General features: G+C 33.9%; 2 protein-coding genes across 7 annotated transcripts; both read left to right on the top strand.

Annotated features, from left to right (window-relative positions):
* Positions 1-4106: 4106 nt before the first annotated feature.
* On the top strand, positions 4107-8052 carry LOC130986578 (methyltransferase-like protein 2). Of its 6 annotated transcripts, XM_057910025.1 has the most exons (11): positions 4107-4271; positions 4428-4509; positions 4619-4841; positions 5539-5669; positions 5902-5935; positions 6228-6303; positions 6451-6628; positions 6695-6784; positions 6856-6955; positions 7037-7157; positions 7817-8052. In XM_057910025.1, exons 1-11 carry the CDS (start codon positions 4213-4215, stop codon positions 7857-7859), a joined length of 1137 nt encoding a protein of 378 aa, XP_057766008.1. In that variant the 5' UTR covers positions 4107-4212; the 3' UTR covers positions 7860-8052. The 6 variants fall into 6 exon arrangements, 5 of the variants coding, with proteins under 5 accessions (XP_057766008.1, XP_057766004.1, XP_057766007.1 ...); XM_057910021.1 differs by having other exon boundaries at positions 4107-4509; XM_057910024.1 differs by having other exon boundaries at positions 4107-4509; positions 7855-8052.
* A 2991-nt stretch (positions 8053-11043) lies between these two features.
* LOC130986581 (geranylgeranyl pyrophosphate synthase, chloroplastic-like) lies at positions 11044-13528 on the top strand. Its single transcript, XM_057910029.1, has 2 exons — positions 11044-12403; positions 12801-13528. The coding sequence occupies exons 1-2, from the start codon at positions 11860-11862 to the stop codon at positions 13349-13351; spliced, it is 1095 nt and encodes a 364-aa protein (XP_057766012.1). The 5' UTR covers positions 11044-11859; the 3' UTR covers positions 13352-13528.
* The last annotated feature ends 5980 nt before the right edge of the window (positions 13529-19508 follow it).

The following is a 19508-nucleotide window of genomic DNA, read 5'->3' on the forward strand; positions in this document are numbered from 1 at the left end:
AGCGGAGGGCGTGGGCGCGGAGTGAAGGGCGTGGTGTACTTATTTTGGTCAAGTAATTATTTTGAACTATTCATTTCTTAACTTTCGTTTCTTAACATTTGTGACCAAGCCTTACAGCCTATTGAATTGGGATAGATGGAATATTAATTTCTAAAAATAGAATAAGTAGTTTTAAATTATTAATCTAATTTTCACAATTATTTTCTAAATATGAAAATAATATTATAAATATAATAAAATGTCAAATAATAGGAATAGCTCAAACTATAAAATTAATAAGAATGCCAATTTAATTAGCTTAAAACTGTTGGACCAATCTGAATAGATCGAGAAATAAAAGGACATGGCCAAAAATTTATTGCCCGACAAAATTTAATCCGATCTCGTTGAAAAATCGAGTAGGATGGCTTGATTAATCGAAGTTTTCTTATTGATTAGTTGTCTGGTGTTGTTACTTCACTTTTATATTAACTAGTATTTGCACTTCGTGCAATGCACGGATTTTATTTATTTATTTTATATTTATATAAAATTGATATCAACTAAATTATTATATTATAAATATAATAAAAATAATAATTTTAATTAAATATATTTGAATTAAATATTTAAAAAAATCACAATAATAAAAATTGATAATTATTAAAAGGCAAAAGAGATATCGGTTAAAACAATGAAAATAAAAAAATAAAATGGTTGAAAAATAGATTTATTCAAAAATATATGAGAGAGGTGAGAGAATGTTTTAAAATTATAATATTTAAATAAATATAAAATTTATATTTCAAATCAAATATTTACAAAAAATATACCAAATTAAAGTTTTATCGTGATCTTTAATTTAATATGCACACTAAATATTTTATAATTAGTCAAATTTCATAATTGTAGAAAGAAATAAAACAAAAAAAAATAAGAAGATGAAGAAAAAGATAATAATATAGTTTACAAATATACCTTCACTTTTATTATAATTACAAAATTGCCACTCAAATTTTGAAATTGATTTCCAATCGAAAGTTGCATTTTTAATATATAACTAGCATTTGCATCACGTGCAATGCATGGAAAAATATTTTAAATTTTTATATTTATATAAAATTAATACTAATTCAATTATCATACTTATAAATATAATAAAGAATTAATTTTAACTGAATATATTTGAATTGAATATTGAAAAAATAAAAAAAAATAAAGAAGAATTCACAATTATAAAATTTAGTATTATGAAAAGTAAAAAAAAAAAAACTAATAAAAAGTTTTAAAATACAGATTTATTCAAAAAAAATGAGAGAGGAGAGAGAATTTTTTTAAATTTTAATATTTAAACAAATATATTTTTTACATTTTAAATAAAATATAGTATCAAATTAAAGCTCTTATCTTGATCTTTAAATTGGTATACATATTAAATATTTTATAATTAATTGAATTTCATAATTTTGAAAAAAGTAAAACAAAAAATAGGAAGTTAAAGAAAAATATAAAAAGAAAAAATTTAGTATATAAATAAATATTCAATTTTATTATAATTATAAAATTGCCACTTAATTTTTAAATTGATTTTCAAATTAAAACTTACCTTTTTATTATATTATAGAATATGGATTATAGATTGGTAGATAATAAGGTATTGGTTCTTGTGATACATATTTTGGTTTTATTCAGTGTTTAACAATTTTTAGTTATAAGTATTAAAAAAAATTAACTATTTAGGTTAATTGTGTGTCTAATTGTTAATTCTCACTAAATTACTTATGAATTATTTTATGAAACAATACATTTGCGTGGCCATTTTGAAGAAGGAAATACAAATTTTGGCAGCTAATTTGAAAAATATAAAATCTCGCTATATTTTATGCGTTCTGCCCAAACTACCCTTTTACCCATCGATCACACATATTTGTGTTGCACGAATGATACTAGTGACCATATTAGTGCCAATAGTGTCATATACATATTACTATTTTGAAACTTTCTCGTAGGATTTAGATTCTCCATTTAGTGTTTAGATTCCACATTGAGAGTTTAGATTCTCTATTTAAGATTTACATTATCCATTTAGGATTTAAATTATCCATTTAGAGTTTAATCATCGAATGATACTTTTGGCACTAATATTACCATTTGTGCCAAAAGTACTAACTTACTGGTTTTTTTTTTTTTTTTTTATAAATTCTTATTGGTACTTTTGGCACTAATAGTGCTAAGTATACCTAATTTGCGCATAAATCCAAATCCGTTCCACCCTAATTAAGGCCAAAACAGCCTTAAAACGTTAAAAATTTGTTAAAATTTGTATTTTTTAGTTGGGTGACCAAATATTGAGTTTCATTGTTCAATACAGCTATCTCACAAGTTGACTATTATTTTATTATGTAAGATGATATTGAAATGATATTTACTTATAAATATAAACTGAGTCTCTTAGTTGAGAAAATCATTATTTTTTGTTATAAAGAATAAAATTATCAACAATATTCATAAATGTTATATTTTGTACATGAACTTATTTTGTCCAACGAGTTTGCCCGAAAATTAAAATTTAGGATTAGCAAATCGAAAATAATTTAAAATTGAATAAGCTGCTCGTCGAAATCAAGTGAATTGATCCAATTTACATCCATAAAAATAATAATAATAGTCATTTCTTCATCTATAGTACGAATGGTGATTTTATTTTAAATCATACCAATAAATAACTACAAATATATATATATATATATATATACTATATATATATATATATAATTTTTTTTTCAATCCCATTCCACTTATTTAGATTTAATTGATAAAAATGAAGTCGAAAAATAGACTAGCCCGAGTGGGTACCAAAGATCTTTTATTTTTTTATTTATTGAAAATTAGTTCAATTCTCAATTACGTATCAATTGTAGCTTAATTTAATTTAAATATATAATATAATTTCTAATAATTTGTTTAAAAATTCTTTATAAATTATCAATATAGAATTCATAATATAATCTTAAAAAAATAAGGGTAATTGGTGTATAAATACATGAACTTTATTCACTTTTTGGTATTTAACATGAATTTTAAAATCTAGTTATAAATACATGAACTTTAAACTTATTTAATTTTTCACCCATTTTTTTTATCTGATGAAATTAATGCTGACATGTCAAAATTAAAACTTAGTTGACAAAATTAATCTTCTAGCTGACATCTGACTAAGAAATTTCCTCCTCTCCATTCAATTTATGCAAAAAATCCATTTCACTTTTACTTATTTGTAGACCCGCCCTCCATTCAATTTATGCAAGAAACACGAATTTTCTTGACGAGAAAGCATAAAAATCCCATCTTTCTCAGATTTTCTGCACCATCTACATTACCACTACCTCTAAAGTCACTGTCTAGACATCCTAACTCGCATAATGTTGAAAGCGAAGACATTAAATCAAGAGCAAGAGAAGCATTACCACAACTCATTTCACACTCTTCTATCTTATAATCTCCAAATCACTTCCCCGATCCTCGCGGAGGCCTCACTAGGCAAAGGCGTTTCATTTACTCTCTATATCTTTTGTTAGAAGCACGAAATATATGCCGCCGCCGTTTCTAACAACCGGCGAGATCATCTCAGATATGGAGATTTTGCGATACACCCCGACCTAGAAGGAGTAGCTCCCTCGCTCTGGAAAATGGCACAGCCTCAAATGGTGGTTCGCCGCAGCCCCTACTTTCAAAAACCGATGAGGACGACGTCTTGTCTACACCATCGCCGCCAATGAATAGCCCCTCACTCAACACAATAGTAAGCTTCGATTTGGTGAGGCGGCGTAGGGCGGGTCTAAAGATAAGTAAAAGTGAAAGAGATTTTTTGCATAAATTGAATGGATGAGAGGAAATTTCTTAGTCAGATGTCAGCTAGAGGATTAATTTTGGCAACTAAGTTTTAATTTTGACATGTCATCATTAATTTCATCAAATATAAAAAATGAGTCAAAAATTAAATAAATTTAAAGTTCATGTATTTATAACTAGATTTTAAAGCTCATGTTAAATACCAAAAAAATGAGTAAAGTTCATGTATTTATACATAAATTACCCAAAAAATAATACTAATCCCAAAACAGACTAGCAAATGGGCCTTGTATTTGCAGTTGTGGAGCAGAAAACAAGTAACGATTTTGGGCCGGATTCACCTATCCAAATACCCCTCATTGCAACTCGTCGTCGCCGGTAATGGCTGCCTCCGAGCCGGACGGACGGTTAGCTGCCTTCCTAAAATCGGGCACCTACAGGTTTGATGAGTCCACCATATACTTCATCGATCCGGTTCGGGTCCTGAACCGGTCCTACACCCGGATTAGGGTTTCTCCGTCGGCTTACTACTCCCGCTTCTTCGCCTCTTCTAATTCTTCAATCGATAATCCCGATGCTTCGCCCAATAATCCCAGGAAGCGCAAATGCCGCGGAAAGGAGAAGAAGAAATATCGGGCGCTCAACTCGCGGGAGCAATTGGCCGATCGTCGGCATCAGGTGATTGAGCAAACAAGCGCGCGAAAATTTATGTTTTATTTATTCTCTTTTTCGAAAAAAAAAAAATTTACTAAAAGAAGATTGTTTGTGTTTTTGGTTTCGGCTGTAGGAGGTGAGAGCGGGTTTATTGAAGGCGCATGAAGCATTGCTTGGTGCTAGCGAGCTGCTAGGAGTTTTGAGGAATTTGAGGAGTGATGGACAGGGAAATTGCGGGGAATTGACTTTTGCGGAGCGTGAGCTAGATTTTGTGGAATTAGGGAGCGTTTGGCAAGCTCCATTTTACGAGATTGTTCTTAAGATTGGAGATGATGGCAGTGCAGTTGAAAATGCAGGTCAGGATTTATCAATTATCACATCAGATTTATATTAATGCATGATATCTATTGGTGTGGCATTATGACCGACTTCTTCCATTGCAGAAAATGTAGTCATTTTAGATTTTGAGTGGAAAAATCAATGTCCCATGAATCTATTTGATAATTTAATTCATTAGATTACGTATGCACTGCTAATAGCATGATACTCTGGGTTTATTACTTTATGATTGGATGCAATAATACTGCGGACCTGGAATTTTTTTTATGACCAGATTTATCTTATTTATTAAGGGGAACCTGAGTTTTTTTTTTTTTTTTTTTCCTCCCTGAAAATTTAAGTTTATGAATTATGATGTTAAAATCGATGTATGGTTAATTCCGTAAAGGTATTTCTGTGATGCTAATCTCAGTTATGGGAAACTGTTTGAAAGAAGTACCTGTGCTGCATGTAAGGCCTTAGCTTATGTGCGACTCTCTTTGTTGAAGCCATAAGAGTTGTTAGCATCTCATGATTCAACTTACTCATTTCAATATGAGTTCTTGAAATGTCTAAAGCTCTGTTAATTCAGGAGTGCATTTGTTGTTCATATATGTGAGCTGGATTATGGAATGATTTTATTTTCATAGCCAATTGAGCTTGATAAAAATAATAATTGGATGCATTATGTTGTTTTGGCTGCCCATGGGCATGAATGTCCCTTCAAATTTTCAGGTTTTGGGTCCTCGAATCAAATAGAGGTTCCAGTGTTTGACAACTTAATCGCCAATGAGTGGAGTACTGACATAGAGGCTGAATTACTGGAACACAAATACATATTGCCGAAAAAAAGTTGTGTCTATATGGTATGTATTCGAACACTTTCTAAGAGTTCGCTTGTATTGATGTTCAATGGTTTAATATACAAATACTCCTTTAGTTGCTTAATATGCTCTCAGTGTTATGATTTTTTAAAAGATTATGCCGTGGTGATGTTGGTACCATTTTTTGCTGGTAACTTAGATTTTTGTTTAGATGTGGCTACTATGTGAGCAAACTAACGTTTCAAATGCTTTGTTTTCCTTGTTGACAAGGAAGTCTGATCTGAGGCAGATTCACAAGTTGATTCCTGGTAAGGAGCTTATATCCTTGTTATTAATATTCAATAAGTCGTCCAAAAATATGCAAAAATCGCTTTAGCAGTCAGGGACCTTGTAAGTTAGGGAAGTGTTATTGGTGGATAAAAGTTATTCATTACAACACCAATTTGTAGTGCACTAAAATTGTCAGTGTTTCAGTCCACTCTTTTGTTTTATGAATAGTTCCTTTAAAAGTCATTAGCTCATGTGCTTTGCATGGTTCCGAGACTTAACATCCTATGCTTTTTACAAAGTGAATTAAGATTTCATGTTGATCTCTGGCAGCTGAATCTGATCGTGGCTTCAATCTAATAGTGATTGATCCTCCATGGGAGAACAGCAGTGCTCATCAGAAACAAAAGTATGCTCATGCAGTTCTTAGTATTTTATTAAACCAGATGCAGAAAAAACTCAAAAAATATCATCTATTTTTGGCTGTTTGAACAATTTTATTTGTATGCTCATACAGTTCATTTGCTTTGTCTATTCTTGGGTTTTCCACCTGCAGGTACCGGACTTTACCTAATAACTACTTTTTATCTCTTCCTGTAAAGCAACTTACCCATAGTCGTGGAGCTTTGGTAGCCTTATGGGTAACCAATCGGGAGAAACTGCGAACCTTTGTGGAGAATGAACTGTTTCCCAAATGGGGCGTCAAGTATGCTGCTACGTTTTACTGGTTGAAGGTATTGTCTTCTCACAGCATTAGCAAGCATTGTAGGTTTCTCTGTTTTTCACAAATCCAGTGATAGGTGAAGGCGAACGGCTTCTTGATTAGTGAACTGGATCTCTTCCATCACAGGCCATACGAGTGTCTTCTCCTAGGTCTCAGTGATGGAAAGGTGAGGCTGAGTGATCCAGGTTTCAATCTGCTGTCTTTCTGTTCCAAATGTGGATGATCCAGTCCATGCAGGGAATGGATTCTGAAGAGCTGCAGAGACTGATACGGATTTCGGACAATCAAGTATTCATCAGTGTTCCAGGAGATTATTCAAGGAAACCCCCAATTGGAGGTAGTATTCTTGTCCCAATCTTTTCATTTACTTGAATTGTTGTGTGTCGTTCCTTTGTCCTTATTTATCTTCTCTCATCAGAGTTGCTACTGGACTACGTCCCCGGACCCAAACCTGCGCGTTGCATCGAACTGTTTGCTAGAGAGATGATCGAAGGGTGGACTTCATGGGGTAATGATCCTCTACATTTTCAAGATTCGAGGTACTTCCTTCCTACTACAGATAAGTAAATTCAGCGAGTCTGGAAATTTTGAATTCAATTTATTAAGCTGCATCTTCGGATATCTCTTATTTGCAAATTTAAATTCAGCTTTTCGGTTGTTCGTCCGGCTAGTTCCCCTCGAAAAATATAAATGAGTTTCAAAATAGAAAAGGAAAATATTATAGGTAACGCTTCAAATGTAACAAATTTGTAACTCAATGTTTTATAATTGTAGCAAAAATGTTCCAACCACATTTTCCGACACTAGAATGTCTACCTGTCACGCCGGAGGTTGACATTGGAGTTGTTCAGTTGCCAACTCGGTTAACACAGACATTGTTTCAACTGATTCTGAAAAAAAAAATAAAAAACCCTAAAATAAGTAATTTTCGAGCGAAAAAGAAAAATGTTTGAATGCTCTACAAAGGGCGAGATTTCCACAATTTGACACACAGATATTCTAGTATTGGAAAATGTGGTTGGGACATTTTTGTTATAATTATAAAATGTTGGGTTGAAGATTCTTATTTTTGAAATGTAGGGTATTTTTGGTATCTATTCTAACGTTAGAGATTATGTGATACTTTCACAAAAAGAAGCTCACATAATTAACAATCTCACTTCTCGTAATCACTTGTTATCTACTTCCATTGTTGCAGTATTTATAATTATGGAAGGATTATTATTGTATCTGCAGCTTGACTGTACTGCTATTATAGTCAAATTCGTACCGCACTAACAAATTTTAGAGTCAGAGGAGGAGTTTAAAAAAATTCGACTATTGACTTAATTGTCATGCATGTTGCAATATCCATAATTATGGCCGCCATAACGGGTTAATTAGTAATTGTATTTGTTATAATTATATATTTAATTATTTTTAGTTATTGATTTGTTATCTTACGATCTTACCCCTACATATATTCTCTTTCCTAAATGGTTAAAGATTATTTCCTTATATTAAATTAGCTACACTTACCATTTTACCTTCACATAAAAAACTTAAGAATTGTCAACTAATTTTTTAGTTATGAATTCGAGTTTTTGAGCTATAATCCACAAAGTCGTGAATTTTGAGTTTTGAAGCTTGAATTCAATGCTAGAAGTAGTGTTGGTTGTAAATTCGAATTTTAAAGTTCGAATTCACGAGTAGCACTAATTCTAGTTGTGACTTATAGCTTTAAAACTTGAATTCACAACCAAGATTATTTCTAGTCGTGAATTCTTGGTTTTAAAACTCGAATTAACAATCTAGACTATTTCGAGTTGTAAATTTTAGTTTTAAAACTCAAATTCATTACCAAGATCATTCATAGTTGTGAATTGTAGTTTTAAAACTCGAATTCACAATCAAGATTATTCATAATTGTGAATCTAGTTTTAAAACTTGAATTCACAACTAGTTTATTCGAAATGTGAATTCTAGTTTTAAAATTCAAATTCACAACTAACCGAGTTGTGAATTCATCACTATTTTAAAACTAGTTGTGAATTCAAGAACATTAACAATAAAAACATGATATAACTCTCAGTTCAAACAAAAATAATTTTCCAACTTACCTTCGCTTTGTTGAAAGTTACCAACACATTGATAATTTTTGCAAGGATCGCTTTTCTATGTTTTCAATTAGCATGAGAAGAAGAAAACGCAAAAATCGAAAACAGAGGGTTCAAAGCAAAATTTCGACGCTGGCGCAAGTTGCTTCATTCTTGGCCCGTCCATCTCTGATAATCAGACCACCCGCGGTCGCGCCACCTTCCCCTGCACTCTCATAATCTTCTATCTCTTATAAATAATCATGATCCATAATTAATTGATTCGATCATTATAAAAACTCTCGAATGCGTTAAATCATCTTCATTGGGGATACAAACCACAATTATAAAATAATTTCGTGCGATTCACATAATATCAAAAGCAATCATGTCAATAAAAATGAATTACACAATAAATCCAGCTGGATAGAAAAACGAAGATTGACACTCAGAAATCAATCGGCGCCATCAACAACTCAGAGGATCGACTTAATAGAGCTTGAAAAACAATGGTGTGGATGCGTAGGTTCCGTGTGAAATGCGAAGTCATGACTAGCGCGACAACTTAAAAGATGGATGACGTTTCTCAATGTGCCTCACACAAAGTTAGTTAAATCCAAAAATAATTAGAGGGCAATATTGTAATATTAAACAAAAATTGATTAATTTTTATATTTTTCTTTTTATCTATGTCGATATTTTTTTATTTTCTTTATATGAGAATGGATAGTATTACATACTGACTCTTAAACTAATTATGCTCTCTCTGTTCATGATAAGTGTGATCTTTTTGCTATTGCCGTCTGTCCACAATAATTGTGGTCTTTCTATTTTAGGATATATAACCTTATATTTTATCTTATTTACACACAATATTTACAAAAAATTCATCTTACAAACCATTTACTCTCTCCGTCCCCCATACTTATGCATACTTTTCATTTTTGGTACGTCATCCAAATTTATGCACACTACCCCACACACAATTTTCACAATTTTATTCTTATAACTTATATTTACCCACAATCTACTTAACAATACTGTCAATATAGGATTCTCTCTCCACTATCAATACTTCAAACAACTTTTTATTAAAATTCATGTCATGGTCAACTATGCATATTTATGGGGGACGGTGGGAAATTTATTATCTTACGAATCAATGCTATGGGACATTTTCTTTATTTTATACACAACTACTAATATTTTTTTTTCTTAAAATCCGTGTCCGTCCTTCCATCCACATCATATTTATTGTGGAGGGATGAAGTACCATATTTGACTAATTAATTATTAGAGAATATGCATTGATTTATTTTTGGATAGTTAACTTAATTTTATTTAAATTAGTCATCACCTTAGTAAATTGGAGGGCGGAGTTGCTGCAAAGTGCAAACTCGAACAAACATTTAAAACTAAAATAATCTAAAACCAAAGACTCACCATCCCAAGTTAGAAGAAGCAGAGGCGCCCAAAAAAAAATTAAGGGTATTATTGCAGCCATAATTGCCCATATAATTTTCCATCCTATAATTAGTATTCAAATTCCAATATTGATGACAAATGCCTCGTGTTAGGACCATTGACTATGGAAATAAATGGAAATTTGTGAGACTCTTACTTGCAGAAAATTTTCATTGATTAAGTTGTCGTCTATTGTACTATGGTTAGTCGGTCTATTTCGGCTGTGTTAAAAACATGGATTCCAAGTCAAAAATATAAAATAAAATAAAGTAAAGAAAACTAGGATTCATTCAACTTATACTTATATACCATTGACTTAATACTATTTTTCATGCTAATATATTTTGTTGTTCAATTTTGATGACTGCCGATTATTTTTGTTACATATATTAATCGTTTGATGACTAAATTATTTATCTTATCTTATGGAGTAGTATATATTAAAATCGTTACGGTCATACCACGGAAACAAGAGGTTGATTTCAAAATTAACGATTACTTGTAGACGCAGCTAGCTCAATACACATGTCCTGGCTGACTTTGAATTAATTAAAAACATGGGAGAAAATTTACCGAACACTACGGAAAATTAGGTTACTATCGAAAAAGTTGGTTGTTTGAGAATTTTGTTGGATTTACAGCATTGGCGTAATTGAGCTGAGCCACTAAGTAGAAAACTATTTTAAATTTGGTTCAATTAATGTTCAACACGTTCACTGTATTAAAATTATATTTTATCTATTATCAATTGAATTATTTTTATTTATATATTCTAAGTCGAGTAATCATTAAGTTAAGTAATATTTTAAGTATATTTTAACTCTATTTAGTCAGTATTTTAACTCCGCTGAGCTCGCTTAAGTTAATGAGTCAACCTTGGATTTTTTTTTTTTTGCCTCCACAATTATATTATCTTTTTGAGTGAGAAACGAAGGGTAGAAGATCAAATAAAATATTTCGTTTTCACAGTATGCAAAATCTAAAAATCATGAATCATTATATAATCCATGATTATCATCTAAAAATTTGTATTATTGCATATTTGCCTACAAAAAATATTACAAAATAATCAATAATAAGTATTGAAATGTATATATAGTGAAAGTAAAGATTTTTAACCTGATTATATTTTAGTAGGTGATATGAGGGATTGAACCGAAAATCTCTTTATTTTATACAAGGAATGAGCCATCGATTTAGTTGAAGGAACACTGTGAGAAATATACTCCATCCTCCCTACTAAAAGTGATTTGTATTCGATTTTAGATTATCACATTATAAGTGATTTGTTTTTACAAATGAAATTTTTTAACTCATATAAAAAAGTGTAAGTCTTATCATTTTTAATCACTTTACATATATTTTATGTAATAAAGGGAGGAGGGAGTATAATCTAAACCAATTAAATCTTACCACATTTTACCATAACAAAAAAGCAATATTTTAATTTTAAAGAAAAAATGTTGATTATATTTTTAGTAAAATCCAAAAGTGGTTTCTTAGTAGGTGCATTTTGACTGCCCCTCATCCAAAACCCTATCTCTTCCACTATCCCCCAACTTATGCTCCCTCTCTCTCTCACACACACTATATATGCGTGCGGATTTCTCTGCTCCTTTAAACAAACTCCATCAACAGACTTACCCGAACTCTTAGCTCAAAAACCAACTAGAAAAAGAAAAAGAAAAAAAATTAGAAAATTATGAGATCTATGAATCTGGTGGATGCGTGGGTCCAAAACCTCTCAATCTTCAAGCAGCCATGCCCCTCCAAATCCCTGGTCGGATTCATCCACCACCCGAGATTCGAACCCGTTTTCCTGAAATCACGGAGGCGCATTTCCTCCCACGGCGTCTCCGCCGTGCTCACCGGCGAGGAGGCCAGAGTGTCCACGCAGAGAGACGATGCGCCCTTCAATTTCAACGCCTACGTCGTCGAGAAGGCGAATCACGTGAACAAGGCGCTTGACGACGCCGTGGCGGTCAGGAATCCGCCGATGATCCACGACGCGATGCGCTACTCCCTCCTCGCCGGAGGCAAGCGCGTCCGCCCCATGCTCTGTATCGCCGCCTGCGAGATCGTCGGCGGCCCCCAGTCGGCGGCGATCCCCGCCGCCTGCGCCGTCGAGATGATCCACACCATGTCTCTCATCCACGACGATCTACCCTGTATGGACAATGATGACCTCCGCCGCGGCAAGCCCACCAATCACAAGGTCTTCGGCGAAGACGTTGCTGTGCTCGCAGGTGCAAATCTCCCCCAAAATAATTTACTTCAGATTTACTCACAACTCCATTTGTTTTTTTTGGAATGAATTTTATGGAGGTTTGAAACGTGGTAATAATATAACTATCTTTCAATTTGTTTCCAAAATAAAAAATTTTGATCCGTGCAATCGCAATTTGGCGACTCCGACTTTGAAGAAGCATGCCCCATCAACTTTCCGGTAAAAATTAATTTCGGATGTTAAATTGCAAAGGTGGTGGCATTTTTGCAATGTTTCAAAATTACAAAATCGGTGAAAGTAAAGGCATTAATTAGCAATTAACCCTATTAATTTTGTTTTGATTATTCAAATTTGTATACGTGTTTGAAATGTTGGAATCCTTTGCTAAATACTCTTGAATGATTTATCTGTTTCAGGGGATGCTCTGTTGGCTTTCGCGTTTGAATTCATGGCCACGGCAACGACGGGGGTGGCGCCGGAAAGGATACTGGCGGCGGTGGGGGAGCTGGCGAAGGCGATCGGGACAGAGGGGCTGGTGGCGGGGCAAGTGGTGGACCTGAACTGCACCGGCGATGCAAACGTAGGGTTAGACACATTGGAATTCATACACATACACAAAACTGCTGCATTGTTAGAGGCCTCTGTAGTTTTGGGGGCTATTTTGGGAGGTGGAAGCAGCGATCAAATTGAGAAATTAAGAACTTTCGCTAGGAAAATTGGTCTGCTTTTCCAAGTTGTGGATGACATTTTGGATGTGACCAAGTCTTCGGAGGAGTTGGGAAAGACGGCTGGGAAGGACTTGGCCGTCGACAAGACCACGTATCCCAAGCTGCTGGGGCTGGACAAGGCCGTGGAGTTTGCCGAGAAGCTCAACGAGGAGGCCAAGGCGCAGCTCGCAGGGTTCGACCCGAGCAAGGCGGCTCCACTGACCGCGCTGGCCGATTACATTGCACATAGGCAGAACTAACTTAAGCTAGTTAGTTTTGCTGCTAATGAAAAGTTTGGTGTTTGTTGTAGAAAAAAAAAAAGAAAAAAAGAGAGAGAGAGATATTCTGCTATGCCATGAAATAGCATAGCAATTCAACTTATATGATTTCTTGTTTCTTGATCATATCATAATCCTACTTGGTGTTTACGCATCTCATCTCTGCTTTTCATTATTATTATATTGATTCTGTACATTGTGAATTTGAATGTGATAGTGGTAAAAACTCAAGTTGAAGAGTATTACTAATAGCTTTGGTTGTGGAGTTCTTGAATGTGGGAAGCAGTAATTTCTGTTTATTTCGTTTGCTTGTTATTTTGGCAATTTTCTTTGGTGTGTTCGATCAGATTTTTGAGGTTTAGATTTACTATATTATTACAAAGTTGGGTATTGTTTACTCTGTTTCATACAAGTTCATTGCTAGAAAATTATGTATAACACAGACGAAGTGATTGTTTGAAATTTAAGTGACTAATTGGATGGTATGAATCCGATTGGAAAAGGTAGAGACAATTATATTTTGCATATGTTATTAGATCACTGATTTCAGAATTTAAACTTTGCGTCCATTTTGAATTTTACCCAAACATTATAGCTCAGTAATATTCCTCTTTTTTTTTTAAAGGGTTAAGGTGCAGATAGGCCCCTTAAGTAGAGGCCCTTATAGCGTTTCACTCCTCTTACTCACTGTGTGTGCAATTTAGCCCCTAAAGTACCAAAAATCGAACATTTAACCCCCTCCGCCCTAACTCCGTCAGTCCACCGTTAGTCAAACGTTTTTTTTTTTAATAGAAATTTATTTTAATTTCAAAAATGGGGCTGACGGTGAGCTTAGCTCTGGATTCGATGAATTCGACCATGGAGTCGGCCAGTCTCGAGTAATCGGCGGCGTCCATTTGAACGGAATCCGTCTTGGCGTCGGATGCGGACAACGGGATGAGGCGGATGTGGGGAAGGGAGATGACGCCGAATAGGGCGAAGGAAGATTGGGATTCCTGGAAATCGATTTCGAAGAAGAAGAGTTTGGATTTGAAATCAGGGTTATTAGATTGGAAAGGGCGAATTCAGATTTGATTGTGGGGAAGGAGAGCTCGGGTTTGGAGTAGAGCTGGTGCACGTCGAAGAAGATTAAGGCGTGGAATGGGCGCGGGGTGGGGAGGGAGAGGATGCGGCGGAGGAGGGCGTCGGAGAGGCAGATGACGCCAATGGGGGACTGGGACTAAGATCCAATCTGCCCTCTCGAGATTCAAGAACTGGTGAGCAAGAATCTCCAAACCAGTCCGCTCCAAATCCAAATGAGAAAACGAAGGCAGATGGAGGGGAGGGTGAGGAGAGAGAGGTTGGATTGTATGTTGGCATGTTGTTGTTGGTTTGGGAGTCAGAGTAGCTGCTGCTCCTGGTGTCGCGGCTTCGACGGTCGAATTTTGGCAGCGCGGCTTCGGCGGTCGGTTTGGGAGATGGAGGAGAGGGTGAGGAGAGAGAGGTTGGATTGTATGTTGCTGTTGGTTTGGGAGTCAGAGTAGCTGCTGCTCCTGGTGTCGCGGCTTCGACGGCCGAATTTTGGCAGGGCGGCTTCGACGACCGGTTCCGCTGCTTGGCCGTTCTCGAGGGGCATCGGACGCCGGAGGAAGGGCCTTGCCGGAAGAAGGGGTTTGAATTAAAAAGGGAAAAGGTGCAGATTGGCCCCCGAAGTAGTAGCCCCTATAGCGTATAACCCCTCTTACTCACTGTGTGTGCAACTAAACCCCTGAACTCCGAGAAAAGGGTGCAAATTCCCCCCTCTGACTAACGGCTGTTAACGACGAGAAAAGGGTGCAGATTGGCCCCCGAAGTAGTAACCCCTATAGCGTAAAACCCCCTTTAGTCACTGTGTGTGCAACTAAACCCCTGAACTCCGAGAAAATGGTGCAAATTCCCCCCTCTAACCTAACGTCGTTAACAGCCGTTAGTCAGAGGGGGGAATTTGCACCCTTTTCTCGGAGTTCAGGGGTTTAGTTGCACACACAGTGAGTAAGAGGAGTTATACGCTATAGGGGCTACTACTTCGGGGGCCAATTTGCACATTTTCCCAATTAAAAAAAAAAAGTTTGACTAACGGTGGACTGACGGAGTTAGGGCGGAGGGGGTTAAATGTTCGATTTTTGGTACTTTAGGGGCTAAATTGCACACACAGTGAGTAAAAGGAGTGAAACGCTATAAGGGCCTCTACTTAAGGGGCCTATCTGCACCTTAACCCTTTTTTAAATAAAGATGAGTGACCAAGTACGAATCTAAATCCTCCATCTCCAACTAAAAAAAAGATAAATTAAAGCATTATATTGGAAAAAGAGTTGTATAACTAACTTCTCATACTATACCTATTTAATGCGGCTTGGAACATACAATAGTACTCCATATTATAGTGTGTTGACTTCTAAGACAATCAATGTCGTTTTTGTAAATAACTATATAAACTAGTACTATTAAATACAATTAGATAAATAACTAGTCCTTTTTTTTAAGTGTTGGAAAGATACATACGGCATACGCTAGGTAGGACGTAGGAGTATTACCTTTATGCCTATATGTATTATTTTTATTTTTAAAGTGTAATAAATTCATTCTTCAATTAAATTTCTGAGCATTTGATTAATTCGTGAGCCGCTCACCTTTTAGAATTGTTTTCTTCGAGATAACCTTTTAGAATTGTTAAAAGAGTAGTGCTATTTGAACAAAATTTGTCCGGATAAAAATTAAGTTAAAAAATTTTAAAAAATAAATTATTTATAAATTTTGATTCAAGTTTTAAAAAGATTTAGTAAGTTTTGTTATTTTTTCCATATTGTAGTTTTTTCGTAATTTTTTAACAATTTTTATTATTTTTTATTATTTTTTTTGTAGTTTGTGTACTTTAAAAATAATAATAATTAAAAGGGTTATTAAAAAATTAAAATATAAAGAAATCAATAAAAGTAGTTAAATTCTATTTTATTTTGAACCAAATTTTTTAAATAAATTTATTTTATAAAATATTTAATCATATTTTGTCCGGACAAATTTTGTCCAAATAGCATTATTATTGTTAAAATACAAACATGTTACTATTTCATTAAGATTGTTAAAGTCCTACACGTATGGCAATCTTCCCATCTTTTTTAAAAAATTCAAATGCCGCTAATAATTTTGTCCAACGTCAAAATTATAAAAGTTTGTTTGGATTCATTTTTTTTTTTTTTTGTGATGATATAAAATAGAGTAATTAATCAATAGTGGAAACCTTCTCATGATTTAAATTAAAAATTGTCAGCAAAATGATTACAAACTCTTACCATCCCTCACACTCGCAAGAAATTGATTTGAATTCTACAATTGATTATAAGAAATGACAACCACCATAGTTTTGATCTCTAACACCAATTGTACATGACGTTTTACCTAAGTAAATATTTGATTTAATTTTAACGAGAAGTAAAGATTTGAAGTTAGCTGACGGTGCAACGAATGAAGTGACATAATTATTTTCAGTGCATCTAAGAACTGTGAGACATAAGGGAAGGACTGTTTTTGCGTAATGAGACAATTAATGTTTGCAGTGGAAAATCCAAAAATTGATTCAGATAGCATCATGGATACCTCTACCAAAAAGAACAACAACCAAGGATTTACATGCCGTTGACCAACTTTTGAAATCGGGGGAAATTACAAGGCATTCAAATTGCATAAAGCTTATGTTAATTGAACAAAACAAGAAAACGATGTTAGAAAGAATGGTGCTTATCGATGCTTGATCCAAGAATTGTTTAATTTTTAAAGGCATGTTTGATTTTGTTTTTATAGATGAGAAGTGGTTTAACATGACAAAAGGGACATAGAATTATTATCTGAACCATTACGGACATGTAAGAGCACAAATTTTATTGGTAAAACAATGCTTTTGGCTGTAATTACTCGTTCAAGGATGGATGAAAACGACAATTTCAAAGCTAGGGGCTCTAATCACTATAAAATTCCTCACTTGAAGAAAGGGCAATTTGAAAAAGAAAAACATATTCCCTTGAATTTAAAATGTGATCGTGAGTTAGTTAATGAAGTCTTCAGGGAGATTAATACATGAGAATAATATGGTTCGGGCATTTTTTGTTTTAAATCCTTACTCATTAAGGAAGTCTTAGGGAGAATTGTTGTTATTTTACGTATTTTGATCACTAATAAAAAAATTCATTTTATCTTCGTTGGTGAATTTTCAGTTGTTAGGAGATTCAATTTCTTGAAAAAAATGAAGCAAAATGAAAACTATAAATAAATTTCCCCTTTCTCTTGTTAGGATTGCAAGTGTTAAATGGATAAATAATTAGAGTTATTTCTTTTGCCGAAGAAAAAATCATTTGACGAAAGAATTTGTAACGTTACAAAAATACATGAACTAATTCATTGTTTTAGTTACATGTACACAATTATTACTTATCATGAAGAATTTGGAATGGTTCTCGCACAAAAATAATTGTGAACTTATGATATTAAAGAGCAAAGGTAAAGTAGAAACTTTGTCATTCTTTTATTTTTAAATTTTGAAATAAGACACTTAAAAAGGAACAATAAACTTTTCTTAATAGAACACTTAGAAAAAAAACTATATTAATGCGTAACTTGCAACAAATATTAATAAAATATGAGGAAATCAGGGGTGTTATGGTGGTTGGTGGCGTTGGATGATCATCGAATAATGAAGAAGAAGAATAAGAACATGCTTTATGCATGCATGCCTGTGTTTGTTGGGGGGAGAGAGAGAGAGAGGGGTATTGAGTGAAAAAATGGTGAGTGAATAAATGGTTTCTTACTTTTCGGCATGCATTTAAAGAGATCTTGATTTATGAATAAATGGTCATTAAGTTCTTAGCAACAAAAATACCGCAACTAATACGGTGCAGTTGTAGCAAATAATCAGTAATCGAGTATCGTATCCACAGGGATTGATAAACGAAATTACTGTAAGAAATCCTATCAAGGACTCTAACAATATTCAAGCAACCCCCAAGATCAATGAATTAATTAAAACTAAACTTTGGAACAAAGCAAATAAAATGCAGGTAGAAAATCAAATAATAAAACGACTGATCCTAGGAAAGTAAATTCATTAACCAAATTCACATAATCAATATATTAATCCTATTTACTAGTTTAATCCAGCTATGATGAGATATCACTAATTTAATCAATTACTCTCGTTAGAGCAGCAATGACAGTAGATTAGTAAATTATCTATCTCCGTTAGGTCTCAAGAAAATCTACTAACTCGCAAAAGCTCCTAGGAATAGCTCCCTATGATCCACCTATCTCCGCTAGGTCTCAAGGTTAAGATCATATCATACATTCTTGAATCCGCAAAAGGTATTAACAAATTAATTACATAAATCTAATTAACTATTTACAAACCCTAGAATCAGATAAAAAATCTAACTAGACACCAGAAAATAAATCAAAAGCATAATAAATAAGAAAGCAATAAAAATAAATGAAACTAATAAAACCCGAAAAGCATAATAAATAAGAAAGCAATAAAAATAAATGAAACTAATAAAACCCGGAAAGAAATTCTGAAGTAACAACTTGAATCTTGCAAGAAAATAAATCTAATCTATGAAAACAATAAAATTCTAAGTCTAAAACTGAAAAATATGAAAAGAGGTGAAAAAGAGGTAAAGATATGTCTAATATGTCAGGAAAATGACCTATATATAGGCACAGGGGATAAATACAATGTAGAACTCGAAATGCATGAAAATACCCTACTTTATACCAAAATCTGGTATTTTGACAATTTTTTATTGTTGCAAAAATTTCAACTACCTTTCAATTTGTTGTAATGCCCGGCCCGTTAAATTTTCCGGCCAAATTAAATCTTAGTTGGCAGCCGGAATGCCAACGTGGCATTAAAAATGCCAAATCACACCCACCCTCCCCTCCCACGTCACCCCCCTCTCTCTCCCTCTTTTTCTCTCTCTCCACACCCTGTTTCCGCCGCCCTCCAAATTCTCCTATCATCTCTCCCGCTCCATTCTTTTCTCAAATCGCCGGTTCTCATCGTCTCTCTCGTTCCCTTATTTTCTCAAATCGTCGGTTCCTATCGTCTCTCCCGCTCCCTCCTTTTCTCAAATCGCCG

This window comes from Salvia miltiorrhiza, chromosome 5 (genome assembly GCF_028751815.1).
Source record: "Salvia miltiorrhiza cultivar Shanhuang (shh) chromosome 5, IMPLAD_Smil_shh, whole genome shotgun sequence".
Taxonomy (NCBI): domain Eukaryota; kingdom Viridiplantae; phylum Streptophyta; class Magnoliopsida; order Lamiales; family Lamiaceae; genus Salvia; species Salvia miltiorrhiza.

Excerpts from the sequence above, each read along its gene's own strand:
- LOC130986578 (XM_057910021.1), top strand. The coding sequence starts at position 4,213 with ATGGCTGCCTCCGAGCCGGACGGACGGTTAGCTGCCTTCCTAAAATCG. Across the intron at positions 6,629-6,694 it reads CTACGTTTTACTGGTTGAAG|GTGAAGGCGAACGGCTTCTT; the intron begins GTATTGTCTTCT and ends ATCCAGTGATAG. Across the intron at positions 7,158-7,816 it reads CTACATTTTCAAGATTCGAG|TATTTATAATTATGGAAGGA; the intron begins GTACTTCCTTCC and ends CCATTGTTGCAG.
- LOC130986581 (XM_057910029.1), top strand. The coding sequence starts at position 11,860 with ATGAGATCTATGAATCTGGTGGATGCGTGGGTCCAAAACCTCTCAATC. Across the intron at positions 12,404-12,800 it reads AGACGTTGCTGTGCTCGCAG|GGGATGCTCTGTTGGCTTTC; the intron begins GTGCAAATCTCC and ends TATCTGTTTCAG.